This window comes from Gambusia affinis, linkage group LG06 (assembly GCF_019740435.1).
Source record: "Gambusia affinis linkage group LG06, SWU_Gaff_1.0, whole genome shotgun sequence".
In the NCBI taxonomy this organism is placed as follows: Eukaryota; Metazoa; Chordata; class Actinopteri; order Cyprinodontiformes; family Poeciliidae; genus Gambusia; species Gambusia affinis.
In genome coordinates this window covers 17,053,842-17,068,105 of record NC_057873.1, presented here as the reverse complement: position 1 = coordinate 17,068,105, position 14,264 = coordinate 17,053,842, and the positions used below count along the sequence as shown (strand labels likewise).

Sequence of the window (14,264 nt, the reverse complement as noted above, 5' to 3'; positions counted from 1 at the left end):
TCTACGTTCCTTGCCTTTGTCTTTCTTACCTAATCTTTTCCTCCCACCATTTCCTCTTCTTTTCCTTTCCTCCTCTTTCTGAAATTCTCCGTCTCTTAGAGGTGATTGGTGTAGCGGAGTTGGTGAATAAAATGAACGGGCCATGGTTCAACCGCTTTGATGAAGATCTGGCCACAGCTTTCTCCATCTACTGTGGAATCAGCATTGCCCACGTAAGACTTTTCTCCCACTCACAGTCACCTTTAAATCTTTTTTTAGTCTTGCGAATGTCTTTACGGTGGATAGACTAAAATGAATCTCTTAGAGAATTTTTTTTTTCTTAAATATACAAAGTAAATCAATTCTTTCAGAAAGAAATGGTAGCATAGAGGAAATGAATTCAGCAGGATGAACAGTGAGCAACATCCTCATGACTAATGCATCCTGAGAAATGAAATATGTTGTTTTTCTGACCTTACAGTGGGTTAAAAAGTAGAAATGTACTGGTTATCCATTACTAGGAGTTGCTCTCCACTTGCGCTGGAGTTGTTGCTAATGTGGTCAGAAAGACTGAGCTTACCTGGGAAAATGAGATCAGTTCAGCAGGAGCAAAACGCTCATTCAGAGTGGAGGGAATGAACGTCTCGCAGGAAATTCAAAGAGATCCTGCCTAATGGTAGTGACAGAGCTCTGCTGTGCACTTTAAAAACCGTTTGTACGACAGCTTCAAAGCTATCAACAAGCATTCTGCTGGAGAGAAGGTTGAGCCTTGCAACAATGATGTTTATTTCATTAATGATGTTGAAGAAAAATATGACAGTGCTGCACGGCTCCACCAATACCCAAAGCACTTTTATGTTAACATGGATATATCCTGTTTGGAGACTCTCAGAGTGTAATTTAGACATCAGGAGAAAGATACATTTTACTTTCCCTATAAGTATAAAAGAATGAGGGACAGAAAGAAGGAAGTAATGATAGAAAGAAAAGGTAGCAAGAGAAAGAAGGGAAGAACTAAACGAAAATGACATAAGGAAGCAATGTGGGGTAGATGGGTAGCTTTTGACTCAATTAGAAATAAGCAACCTTTTTAAAGAATTGTTGCTTAATTAGTTTTACCAACAACTTGCAGGGTTTTGTCGACTAGCACATGTAACCTTGAACAGTCGTGTTTTGCTGGTAAATGGCCAGACTCTGTGAAGTTGCATCTCTCAGTTCTCAAATGGTCATCAGACTGAACTAGGACCCAGCGTCGGCTATCAGCAATAATCTTGGGGGACCTGTAATTACACACTTTCTTCTGCAGAATTCTGAATAAAACTAGAATCAAAGTACATTCTTACAGCTGGGCAAATACAGTCACCTACATATTTTTGGATCTAGAGCTTCTGAGTAAAGAACAGGCCTTCTCTCTGCCAATCAGAGAAGGCGTGCACTTGTTTCTCAAGTGGGTGAGCTTCCTTCAGCAGCTCAGTTTTGTAACCAGATATTAGATTTTCACATGGTAAAATTCCTCTTCCTGTTGAAACTGAAAGTATGTTAATTCACTGCATAGTGGGAAAAACAGTCCCTATACCAGTCTCCTGTCGTCAGTTCTTTATGGCAGGAGGTCCAACATTAGCAAAAGGAAAGGAGAGAGAGAAAAAAAGGGAACAGAAAGAAAGACTAAAATGTCAACATTGGATCAAAGAAGAAAAACAAAACAAAGAAAGGAAAGAAGGAAATGATGAGAGGATAAAAATACAGGAAAAAAAATACAAATGAGAAAACAGAGTGGAGCTAGAAGAAAGAGAAAAATAGATTCTTATTATAATCAAATTACATCTCAGAAATATTTTATTCAACATTTCTGATTCACTGTGTTATTAATGAGCACTTGTAGAGTGTGACCTTCCAGTAACTGCAGGTATTCAATAGAAAATCTGCAAACTATATAGACAAGCAATTGGGAAAACAACGGCTTTCAAGGACACTTATAAATCATTTGAAGATTGCCAAATAGAATATTAAACAATGCCTGTACTTTAACAGGCTATCCAGTACTGATATATGAGTTTTAATCAGTTATGTTCAGCTGTATTTTATGTTATAGGAAAGTAAAAATGAATTAAAGTAACGCCATAATGAGGATTATTTATTTACAAAGATGATTTATCTCTGTAATGAGAAACCAGCATTGTTATTTTTGTTTGTGATTCATATGTTCTTTAGTCTCTGCTCTACAAGAAAGTCCATGAGGCTCAGTTCAGGAACACGCTTGCCAATGAAATGATGATGTACCACATGAAGGTAACCTCACATTTACCCACGACACTGGGCATGTCGTTCCTCAGATAATGTTCCCCATTTTGTGAAATGCTGCTTGCACGTGCTGCAGGTGTCAGAGGAGGAGGTGACTAAGCTGCTTGTGACTGGAATCGAACCCGTGAAGGAGATTCATCCGTGTTTCGCCGAGTTCACCTACACTCCCCGTTCCCTTCCCGACGACACGACGCCTCATGTGAGAAAAAGAGGAAGAGGGTGTGGGGTGAAAGAAAAAATGACAATCAGAATACAGACCAGAAGAATGAGTAATATTTTCTGCTCCTTCTGTGTGTGTGTGTCTGCAGGGCGTCCTCAGCATGTTTGAAGATATGGGTTTCATCAACACGTACAAGATTGACCTGCACACTCTTGCCAGGTTAGACACTTACATCATTCCAAGTTTTGCATATGAGAATGTGGCTTTTTTCTTCAGTAACCAGCCTTCTTTGATTCTTCAAAAGTGACTGTATTAACCCAGTTGTGAGTACAATAAGATAAAAATACAAGCAAACAGCAACTGGCTTCAAATACAAAAGCATCAATTTATAGTTACAGCCCACACCTGACACCACGATTAATGTGCATTTAGATCCTTTACATTTCCACTAAAAGTAGCAGCCATATTTATTTATTTATTCTAATTACACAAAGGATAAAGCATATTCTTTCAGTGTATCAGTGAAGGTAAAAAGTTAATAGCATTTTATGCCAACAGGTGAGATAGATGTTACATTTAGTGAAACATAGCTTGAACAATTTAGCCATTTTTTATTGTAGCCTGTGATGCTATGCAGGCAATGCCCAAAAGTTATGTTTAAAGATCAGACTGAAAACCAACAAAAATATGGAAACAAGATTTTTATCCCTTGAGAGTAAAGTCACTGAGATTTATATCAAACTTCAGTTTTCACATAAGCTGTGATAAAGAGCCTCTGGTGCTACGTAATCAGCACTGCAGCTGAGCTGTAATGTAGCCACATTTTTATTAATTCCCCTCTTGCTCTTTCAGCTCAAGGAAAGAGGTGCACTTATCAAACCAGGTCATGATGTTCAAAACCAAATTACATGCTGCAAGTAAAAAAATAAGTGGGGAAATGATGTGGCCCTTTTTATAGCACATGTCCCAGTGTTACATGATGTGATGGCAAGTATAATTAAACTGCTGCCTTGGTGACAGGTTCTGTCTGATGGTGAAGAAAGGCTATAGGGATCCTCCATACCACAACTGGATGCATGCCTTCTCTGTATCACACTTCTGCTACCTGCTCTACAAAAACCTAGGGTTGTCCAACTACCTCGAGTGAGCACCCTTCTCCTAAATTTAATAATTTAATAATTTAATTTTTGCTGTGTTGAAATGAAAATGATTCTACTTTTCCTGTTTTCATGCAGGGATATAGAGATTTTAGCTCTCTTTGTTTCCTGTATGTGCCATGATCTGGACCATCGCGGCACCAACAATTCTTTCCAAGTGGCCTCGGTGAGAATATCCACTAAAATCTCTATTTCTTTTTTTTATATATATATGGAAGTGATATTGAGTAGGTACAATAATTCAAAATAATCAGCCAGAGTGTGTGACAGGATTAAAAACACCCAGTGTGACGCTAAGATGTCTCTGCGATGAGCAGTCTTTTGCTCTGGTTCATTTTAATCACACATAGCCCTGCAGCGCTAAATGACTCAAACACACAGACAGAAACATGTTGCAACAAAGGGCATACTTTAGATCAACAATCTATCAGCATCCCTGTGTGCTTTTTAGTTTCTAAGCACAGCTGATACAAGCCGTTTCAAAGAAAACACTGCTGCAGTTAGCCCGAGGATGTAGATTTCACTGTTTGTGGATGCTGCTAAAGGGACCGTCTCATTTTTGTCTCTGTTTGACTTTCAGCAATCAGTCCTGGCTGCTCTCTACAGCTCTGAGGGATCTGTAATGGAGGTGACTCAAGCTTCAAAATTTCTCTTTTAAACCCTCACTTTCTTTATAACACATTCTGAAACGCAAATCTGTATTTTTTTCGTTTTACATTTTGAATAAAGTGCCTTCGACTTGCAAATACTGTGTGCCACTGCGACATCTAGTGGCCAGAACAAAAAAGATATATTGTTTAAAGGAAGAAAATTAGATCCATCAAAATTTGTTTTGCCTTTTGCCTGCAATACATGACTCAGCAATATTACAGCTGCTTTCTTCATACTCTGTTTGCTGTGACAGAGACACCACTTTGCCCAGGCAATTGCTATTCTCAATACACAAGGCTGCAACATCTTCGAGAAATTCTCCAGGAAGGTAAAATACAACATTTGCCTCAATTTCAGTGGCTCTCAAAACTTTTTTGAATTTTTCTGCAAACTTATGGTGTTATTTCTATATTTCTAGGATTACCAGAGGATGTTGGATCTGATGAGAGACATAATTCTGGCTACAGACCTAGCTCATCACCTTCGAATTTTTAAGGACTTGCAGAGGATGGCTGATGGTATGTGTCAATAGTTAAGCACACACTGCTATGATCTAAGACGGCTTTGATCAGAACGTTCTAAAAATAGCGATATCGGACACTTATTGGACAGTAGCTATGCAACAATTTAAAGGGTACATCTTGCTGTCATGTCAAACAGAAGAAAGAAAACTTTACTGTATTTTATCAGAATATTATTTGATAATCCAGCATATAGTAGTGCAAAATTGTGAAGTGGAAGAAAAGAAATTATAAAAAATATATATTCAGCTCCTTTTACTCCTAATACCCCTAAATAAAATCCAGTGCAACCAAATGACTTCAAAAGTCACCTAATTAGTAAGAAGACAGTAAATATAGTCAGTCTGTGTGTAATTTTATCTCAGTATAAATCCATTTGTTCTATGAAGGCAGAACATTAGTGAACATCATTATGAAAACCAAGGAGCACAACAATAAAATCTGTGGTGGAAATGTTCCAGGTTTAGATACTTTTGCTAGATACTGCAGTATTGGATAAAAAAATAAGGTTCCTCTTGAGGTTTTATAATAACTAACTTAATATTCTAAAGATTTATGGTGAAGCTTGCAGCATTCAGCCTCGGCATTCTTAATAATCGTCCACAATTGCTTACATTCTCGTGTGACTTAATTGGGTGTAACGTCTGGGCCAGAGGTTAGTTACGCCTGAATGCAACCAATTATGAGTTATCCTGAGTGGATGCTTCTGCAGTGAATTCAGCTTAAGCTCCTAAAAGGATTCAAGGCTACACAAAACCTCTAAATGAGTGAGAAAGACAAACTCCTCTGCACTGCAGAGTCTGTGAATTTTAGACAGAAACAGATGAAACAAATTGCATAGGAATGGTTTTTGGATTCTCACGAGTTTGAGAATCAGAGACTAAAATATGTATTTTTGTCATTAAATAATGAACTTGCCAGTTGCCAAATATCGATGGTTTTATGTGTCCCACGCCAAACTCCATCGATAATTCAGAACACAAACACAAAAAGTAACAAAAGAAGCTCAAATGTGAGTTTATAATGTGAAGATTTATGTGGTGAATTATCAACAGTTGGGGAGGAAATCCAGAGAAATATTGTCTTACTTCAATAACTTCAATATCTAACAATCCAGTACTCCTCCCAAGAGTGGAAAAGTCCTCTGTGACTTTTTGTAAGCCACAGCAGTGGTAAATGACCATTTGTGACAAAAATTTATTTAAAAAAAACAAGCAATTCTTGAAGGATTTAGGTAGATGCAATGATTTCTGCCCTGGTTCTAGCACTACTTACATTTCTCTTAATATCTGTGTCACCAGAATATATTAGGAAATCATGAAGTGGTTCTGTAAAACAAAACAGCAGTAAACAAAAGGAGCTGAGAGTCTACACATGATTAGTCTGTTTTACTCCTGAGGGTTTAACTACGCTGCACTAATAGAAAGTTTGTTCCGAGGCAACATTGTTTCAGACAACAAATCATCTTTCATAAATCTTAGTACCTTTCTGCTTTTAGAAAGGCCACTGAATCAGAAAAGTGAATTTTTAAAGTGAATTATCTCCCTTGTAAAACAATTGAGGGGATGATGGTTAGATCTTCAAAGAGTTTTGGCTCTAAAATATGGTGTTTAGGATGTCAAACTGAATTGATGTGATATTATTGAATTGTGTCTGTGTGTCTTTTAGATGGATACAATACAAAGAGTCGCACCCATCACTCCTTGCTGCTGTGCCTGCTGATGACTTCCTGTGATCTGTCAGACCAAACCAAGGATTGGAAAACAACACGCAAGATTGCAGTCAGTTCATAGCCTACACTAGTGGCTATATATCCCACTACACAGAACTTCTGTCGACATTTTATTGTTTTTTTTTATTAGTACAGTTATAACGTTTTTCGCTAACCAGTTAATGAACAGCAAATATTTGGAGACATACACAAATGTAAATAACCTTTAAACTCCATTATACACTCTTCTGTGCAATCACACTGCTTTTTTTGGATTAGGTTTTTAATCTTGACCTGCCCCCTTTTACAAATACCAAAACCGCTGTAAACCTTGCCCTAAATCCTAACCTCAATCTCCAAACACCTAACGTCTAAATCAGAGGCAGAGTAATCCTTGATCCCGAAACAAAAAATCCATGCACCTCTTTTCTTCAGCAGAGATTACTATACAATATCTGGCTTGTTTCAGTCGCAGCGGGTGTAGTCATCACTTGTAATAAAGGGGAGCAGCAGGTGTTTGTATTAGTAAAATGAAAAAAGAAAAAAATCAAGCTTGTGGGACAGCAGCCTGGTGTAAAAAAAAATATCGTCAAGCATGTATCCAACATGCTTGAATACATGCTTGAATATTCAAGCATTTGACCACTTTTAAGCTATAATACAAGCACGTGCTTTCATATTTGCATTTTTAAATCCTTGACACAAATCCAGACTGAATTTTATCACTGTCCTCGTTCTGGAAACATGAAACCATGTATGCAGTGATATTTGTATGCCTCTGTCTGTCCACAGGAGCTGATTTACAAAGAGTTCTTCTCTCAAGGAGATTTGGTATGTCTCAGCAGCTAAATGCTTTCTGCTGCAGCATGTGGCTGAACTTTGCATCCTTATCCAGATTATTGAGCTCATTACTCATGTCAGTGTACTGTGTGCTCATTGCGTACGTGCAGGAGAAAGCCATGGGGAACAGACCAAGTGAGATGATGGACAGAGAGAAAGCGTATATCCCAGAACTACAGATCAGCTTCATGGAGCATATCGCCATGCCCATCTACAAGTGTGTACAAAACTGACTCCCTCAAGACACTTTACTCTACTTTACATCATCTCATGGCCAATTTCAGGAGAAATTTTAGCTTTAGATTTTGCTGACAGAAATTCTTTAAACACATCGAAAGTTACTTGCTGAGTTTTAGATCTTTTTAAATTAATTTGTTTTTATTTACTTATAATCCACATTTCTTTTCCAAAAGCTTTCCAGTGCTCTTTGCATTTTATGACAGGCTTGTGAAAAATACAGACGCTTTTAGCAGCTAAGTCACATATTTCATACAGGAGACCAGAGGAAGGAAAACAGATCAAATTGGGGGTAAAAATGTTAATGTTACTGTGTTACTATTGAGGAAAATTAAAGAACATGCCTCCTGGAAATGAGCTAATGCAGCTTTTTACCTTAAAATACAAAATTAAGGGATTTTCTTTTCTTCTCTTTTTCATGTAACTTTGCAACAAATTCTTCAATAAAAAGAGAAGATTTAAGAGTTAACTATTCTTCAAAGTCAGCAGGATTCAATGAAGACACATCAAATGTTTGGAGTTCCACCCAGAAAATTGTCCTATGGTCCACACTAACATTTGTTTTTTTCAAAATCTTCTCTGCATGCTCAGAAAAGTTTTACATTTACAAGTAAAAATGTTACATTTACAAACACACTTAACTTCCAACATTATAATAACATTTTTAGCTTTTTTTTCCAAATTCTTTTGTTTTGCTCTAAAGCAGTGGTCCCCGACCTTTTTAGTACAAGACATAACCGACAGCATCCGGGTTAGGATTTTCAAAATAAAAGCTCCTCCAAACTCAATACATAGAAAGGAGATATTTAATTATTTATTTCGGTGGTTGGGGACCACTGCTCTAAAGCTCATGAGTTGAACAAGCTTTAACTGTGTTCTATTGTAAATAAGATAAACAAACCTTGTTCCTACAGATTGAAATAAGTACTAAACAATAAGGGGAACACATTAGACTTTAAATTCCTCTAACTTTGCTCACAAATAGAATGAATGGAGATCAGATTTTAGGCTATCAATCATTTCTATTTCTGTGATGAACTATGACGGTGAGTTTTTCGGGTTTTTGCCATTGGTCCGTTTTTCACCTGGTGCACAGATCTAAGTGCTCTTATGCACAGATCACAGCTTAGATGTAAATAAAAAGTTTTGTCTTGCTAATTTTTCTCCTCCCGCTCTTCTTGCAGACTACTGTCCGAACTGTTCCCTGGGGCCACTGAGCTGTACGAGCGGGTGGCAGCAAATCGCGAGCAGTGGACCAAAGTCTCCCATAAGTTCACCATCCGTGGGTTGCCCAGCAACAACAGCCTGGACTTCCTGGACCAGGAGTACGAGCTGCTTCAGTCGCAGGGTGCTTTTGGGAGTGACGACCACTGCCTGAATGGCTGTCTCGATGACATAGAGGAAGGTCAGGGCCAGTGACAAACAAATGGGCCTCCGACAGTGTGTTAATGCTGAAGTTTTCTCGTGGTCCAAAAAGAGGCGAAGAATACCTTTCTAGAGGCCAAAGACAGGCTGGTCTCTCTGATGTCAACCAGCTGGTGTGCTTTAGTGGGCCTTGCTGGATGGAAACTGAAACAGACGGATGTTCTGAACCGATTCGTCTGAGTCACTCATTCGATGCTTGATGTCGCTTGTGTCAACCAGTCGAGGAGCGTAAAAGATGACAAGTATCTTTCTACATGTCACACGTTCATTCGTACAGTACTGATCCTTCTTAAGATTGTAAAAATAAAACAAGTCGACACATATTCGCACAAACAAGGTGGGAGCATTCGTAGTTGTGGCAAAGACTCCAACGTGTAACAATGAGATGAAGTGCTCTACTTTCTGTTACAGTGTGTGTACATTTCAGTTGCCACAGATCCCACCTGCTGCTTATGAATGCATGGACGGACACCTTACCAGTTATAAACCAATCTGTGATCATTTTCCCCATTCGTAGGAAATTAAAGCATTCTATTTTTACACAATCACAGCAGATTTTGTATCCACCATGTCAGAGCATGTTTAGGAGAATCATGACCTCTTTTTGTTCTTGTTCATTCATTTCAACATTTAAAATCTCCTTCTTTGTTTTAGTGGAGTTTAAGGGACATTTTTGACAATCAACCATCAATAACAACAGAGGCCATAAATTAAAATATATATAAGTGAACACATGCATTTTGTGAACATTAGTTACAAGTATCTCCCCCCATTTATTGTTTGTGCTTTTTGTTGCATTAAAAATGTTTTAGATCATCAAACAAAGTTTTATATCAGACAATGGTAGCCTAAAGTATGAAATCAGTATTTATTTTCTTTATATCAATAATTAAATCCAAACTAACTTTGACCTATGTAAAAAAAAAAGTGCTTTCACCCTACATTTATCGACTGTCTTCAACAGATGCCATCAGTCACTGCAATGACAAGCAGTGAGTTTTTTACATTGTTGTTTTAATTCAGCCACATTCAAGAGTTTTGTGCGATGATTTGCCTGTTTAAGGTCATGCCACTGCATCTATAGTAACTGAGTGTAGGACTGAATTAGGCCACTTCAAAACCTTGCCTTTGTTTTTTTCTTTTTTTGAGTCAGTAAAAGGTGAACTTGCTGGTGTCAAGTGAGTTAAATATAAATATCAGAAATTGATGACTGCAGCCTTATTTATGTTACAGAGTTGAATTTAATGACAGAAACTTGTTGAAGTCCTCAGGCTGAAATACAAGATGCTGTTTTTGTCCATTGTGTTTCTTATATTTTAGTCATGAACACTGATTTTAATTGAGGCAGATATAGTGCCTCAGTTACTATATCTGAGGCACTATAGAAATAGGCACTATATAAAAGGAACCTGGAAATGTTGTTCCGGGTTCCTTTTTTTATGTTCTGGATGAGCCATCAACATGCTTCTGCACTAATTATGATCAGCCAATCTCTTCCAGGAAGGTTTAGCCACTGCTCTGTTTTTTTTTTTTTCTCCATTTGGGGATGGCAGCTCTTATTGCTGCCTATAGGAGTCCCATACCCTCAGAAATATATTTGTGACTCTTCCCAGATTGATGCTTGTTAATTATATTTTCTCATCTTTTCTTGAATTTATTTTGGTTGGAGTATAATCTGTTGCTTTTTAAGCCTACTTCTTGTTGTCAGACAAATTCTATTCAAGTTATTTTCTGATTCTAAAGGTCTGACAATAATGAGGTTGTACTTAATGAAAATGAACCAAAAAATAGGTTAAGTCACAGATAATTCATAAATTAACAAGGGAGAGGCTAGATTAGGTTTTCACGCAACACCAGATTAGTTTGAATAGATTTTTCCCTAATAAGTGAAATTATAATTTGAAGACTGCTTTTTGTATATGTTCTGACTTTCTTTGTCTGATATTAAAGGTTACCTGATGCTCTGAAACATTTAATTTTGAAAAGAAAATGCAAGAACAGAAAAAAATCTGGGACAAATATTTACTACAGCACTGTTTTTTTTTTCATAATCCAAAATATTTAATCGCCTTTTTTGTATTTTTTTTTCCCTTTTATTATTCATTTCAAGACAAAAAAGAGAAGCCCTTTAAACAATCCATCTCATTCGTTGGTGTAACTGTGCAGTAGAGTGTGTTAAGTAGAGTGTGTCACTGAGTGTGTCCTATGGATCTGCCTTATTGCGTATCTTTGCTGCCTTTATTAGAGCTTTTAATATATAAAAGTGGAATAAAAAGTCTGTTTAGTATGTTTGTTGAATATTCCTATGGACACTGTGTTGACTGAGAACATGTATATTTTGTAAAACACTTGTTTAAAGACCTCAAACATTGCATCTTTTCACTTCTTTTCTATTCCTGCCTGTCTGTGCATCACACATGAAAGCATTGTTACGTAAGAAACAACATAAGAAAACAAAGAATCAACAAGAGATGTAGCCATGACAGAAAACATTACATAGGGTTTGTTTTCCAGATTTGTGCATCATTTTTAAAAAAAACCTAAAACTTCAGAGAAGTGGGGCTTAGTGTCACAACATGCCATACTTACTTTCACATTAGCTACAATGACAAGAATATGCTTAGGGTAGGATAGGACAGCTTATAAAGTGCAGGGTCGTGTGTTTGTGTGCTATGTATGAACTCTTGAATGAGTGGATAGATAAATAGATTACAATATCTTGAGAAAGTATTCACATAATGTCATGTTACAACCACAAATGTCAACGTATTTTAATGGATTTTATGTGATAGACCGAAACAAAGTCTTTTTTATGTGTGCATTACCTCCACAAACCTGAGGACTAATATTCTTTGCAAAATAGCTTAAATTCAGTCAGATTGAAAAGTAATTTTTAAGTTTGGTCACAGACTTTTTTTCTGCTGTGTTCCTTGGCTGTAATGATGCTGCTTATTCATTAATATTCTCTTACAAACATCTCAAGCCTTTACAGAACAGCTGGATTTATGGTGAATTTAAATTGGGCACAACTCAATTTACGAAATAGATTAATTCTGGGGGTTATCATTTGTACAGGGATTTATTTGGAATATCAAGGTTAAACACAAATGCATTTTACTTTTTTTTTTTTTTTTAGATTAATTGTGGGGAAAAAAAATTATCATTTCACTTCCACTTCATAGTTTTGCACTACTTTGTGTTGCTATATCACACGAAATCCCATTAAAATTCAATTTGCTCTGTATTTGTTACATGATTAAATGTGAAAAGGTTCAACAGGTATGAATGCTTTTTGTAAGGGATTCTAGTTACTGGGGGTTTTCTTATTTTGCATAAGAGTGAAAGTGTAGTAAATGTCAACAAAACTACCAGATTGAAATATGAGATGTTTCTTTCTATATGAAGAATCCCACAAAGGGTATTTGCAGGAAACGTTTTGGTTTCCTTGGATATACCTGAACAGTGCTGGATGAAGGGGTTGAATCTGCCTTCCTATGCTTTGTAAACTTACTTTAAAAAGGCATCAAGGTGTGTTAAAAATTGCTTCCTGGTCTGTCATTTTTCTCATTTTTCCTATCATTTGCTTCATATGTCCTTGTTTTTTTATGCGCAATATGAAGCCAATGCATAGATACTTACGTACATCAATAGAATTTGCTAAATACTTATGCCTCATTATATTATTGCTTTAGGTCTGAGTTGCCAAAGGCTTTTAAAATGTTAAATCACATTGGTTCCATGAAAAAAATAAATGAAATAGGACTTTTTTTTTCCACACTATAAATGCTTTTCAGAGTTCAGACCTTTGACAGTTTTCTATGAGTCTGTGTTTGTCTGTTAATGTTCGTCTTAGAGAGTCAGGGCTAAATGTGCCAAGCAAACACTTTCCACTTCCTGGCCCAGCTGCAAGATGAAACCCAGATGTGGCTTTAGGAATAGTTTGATGTCAGAAGGCTGCTGGTAACCGCACTTCATGTCAGCTTGTCCAGGAAGCATAAAGCCAATCTACTGTATTTCTTCTCATCACAGCAGGAACAGCGGGACTTAAACCTGTGATGCGATAACATTGTAATGATCACCTGTGACGTATTTGCTAAAAGTGGCAAGAATAAATATATATATATATATATATATATATATATTACCTGTAAATAACAGAGTTCAAAAACACAAATCTTTTGATTGTCATCATTACAATGGGAAGTACTGTATTTTAATTCTGTAATGTATTTATAGTGTTTGCTACCTGATTTTTCTTTTATTTTTTTTAGTTTGTCAAAGCCATTTTTGAGCAACCCTAAGCCCCAATATCTAAGCTGAAGATTAGAGAAAGATATATGTGTACTTAGGATATAAAAAATATTTTACCACGAAAAAAAATTCACACTACTTGTACAAATAGTGCTTAAGCTGAGAGGTGAATTTGGTCATCTTTAAAGATTTGTTTGGTGGGCTCTGAGTACTGTTGATCTGGTTCTTTTCAAGAAGAAAGAAAATGTATAACATTTTGGTTTGTTTTATTTTTTTTCTGTCTTTCTTTCTTGAAATAAATCTAGTGAACGGTGCTTTGGTGGTTGGTGTGTGTTTGTAAAGAAATGCTTCACAACATAACTCTACCATAAAGGTCTACTTGGGTGCCTGAAGTTGCATACTGATGATACTAGTCATTGAAAAGGCATCTTTGTGGATCCAGATGGATCATGTTTCATTAATACATTAATGTCCATGTGACAATCGAAAACATTTCCACACCTCTGTTAAAATTCCATGGTTTAGTTCTATAAAAGTAAGACCAAGACAAATAACTTTAGACCCATTTCTACCTTTAACTTGATCCATATCTTGTAATCACACACAGGATAGAAAAAGTAACTGAACTCTCCCCTTTTTTCTGGTGGAGGGTAGTAAAACATAAAAATCTAAATATTATAAAAGAATTGGACACATTTACTTAAGCTGTCAGACTGTCAGATGGATCTCATTGATCAAATGTATCAGTCAGTAGAAGGCTGATATATACAATATAACATGTAACTCAGAAGGTAGCCACTATCCAGGTGAGAAAATATAGCACAATGGAAAAAAAATAATGAAAAGATAGGAAGTAAACATCTGCATCATTAAAGAAGCTGTGTTTTATGGCTGATATTTGCTAGGTACATTAATCACATAGGCTAGTATGTAGCTAAACCTGAAAACAAATGTTAATTTGTTGCTTAGTCTGTTTGTGTCAAGTATTTTTTTTACTCTCATTGGGGTTTTTAAAACCTTTCTAAATTGTA

General features: G+C 36.5%; 1 protein-coding gene across 6 annotated transcripts in view; it reads left to right on the top strand.

Annotated features, from left to right (window-relative positions):
• Window positions 1–13,547, top strand: part of LOC122832938 (cGMP-dependent 3',5'-cyclic phosphodiesterase) — a 189,044-nt gene extending 175,497 nt beyond the window's left edge. For all 6 annotated transcript variants that reach the window (XM_044120168.1, XM_044120167.1, XM_044120165.1 and 3 more), the window contains 13 exons: window positions 100–212; window positions 2,191–2,268; window positions 2,357–2,479; window positions 2,589–2,659; window positions 3,461–3,583; window positions 3,676–3,763; window positions 4,178–4,225; window positions 4,502–4,576; window positions 4,667–4,766; window positions 6,438–6,550; window positions 7,273–7,311; window positions 7,431–7,537; window positions 8,742–13,547. In XM_044120168.1, coding sequence (XP_043976103.1) covers window positions 100–212; window positions 2,191–2,268; window positions 2,357–2,479; window positions 2,589–2,659; window positions 3,461–3,583; window positions 3,676–3,763; window positions 4,178–4,225; window positions 4,502–4,576; window positions 4,667–4,766; window positions 6,438–6,550; window positions 7,273–7,311; window positions 7,431–7,537; window positions 8,742–8,976 — 1,313 coding nt within the window. In that variant the 3' untranslated portion in view covers window positions 8,977–13,547. The remainder of the gene's footprint in view (window positions 1–99; window positions 213–2,190; window positions 2,269–2,356; window positions 2,480–2,588; window positions 2,660–3,460; window positions 3,584–3,675; window positions 3,764–4,177; window positions 4,226–4,501; window positions 4,577–4,666; window positions 4,767–6,437; window positions 6,551–7,272; window positions 7,312–7,430; window positions 7,538–8,741) is intronic.
• The last annotated feature ends 717 nt before the right edge of the window (window positions 13,548–14,264 follow it).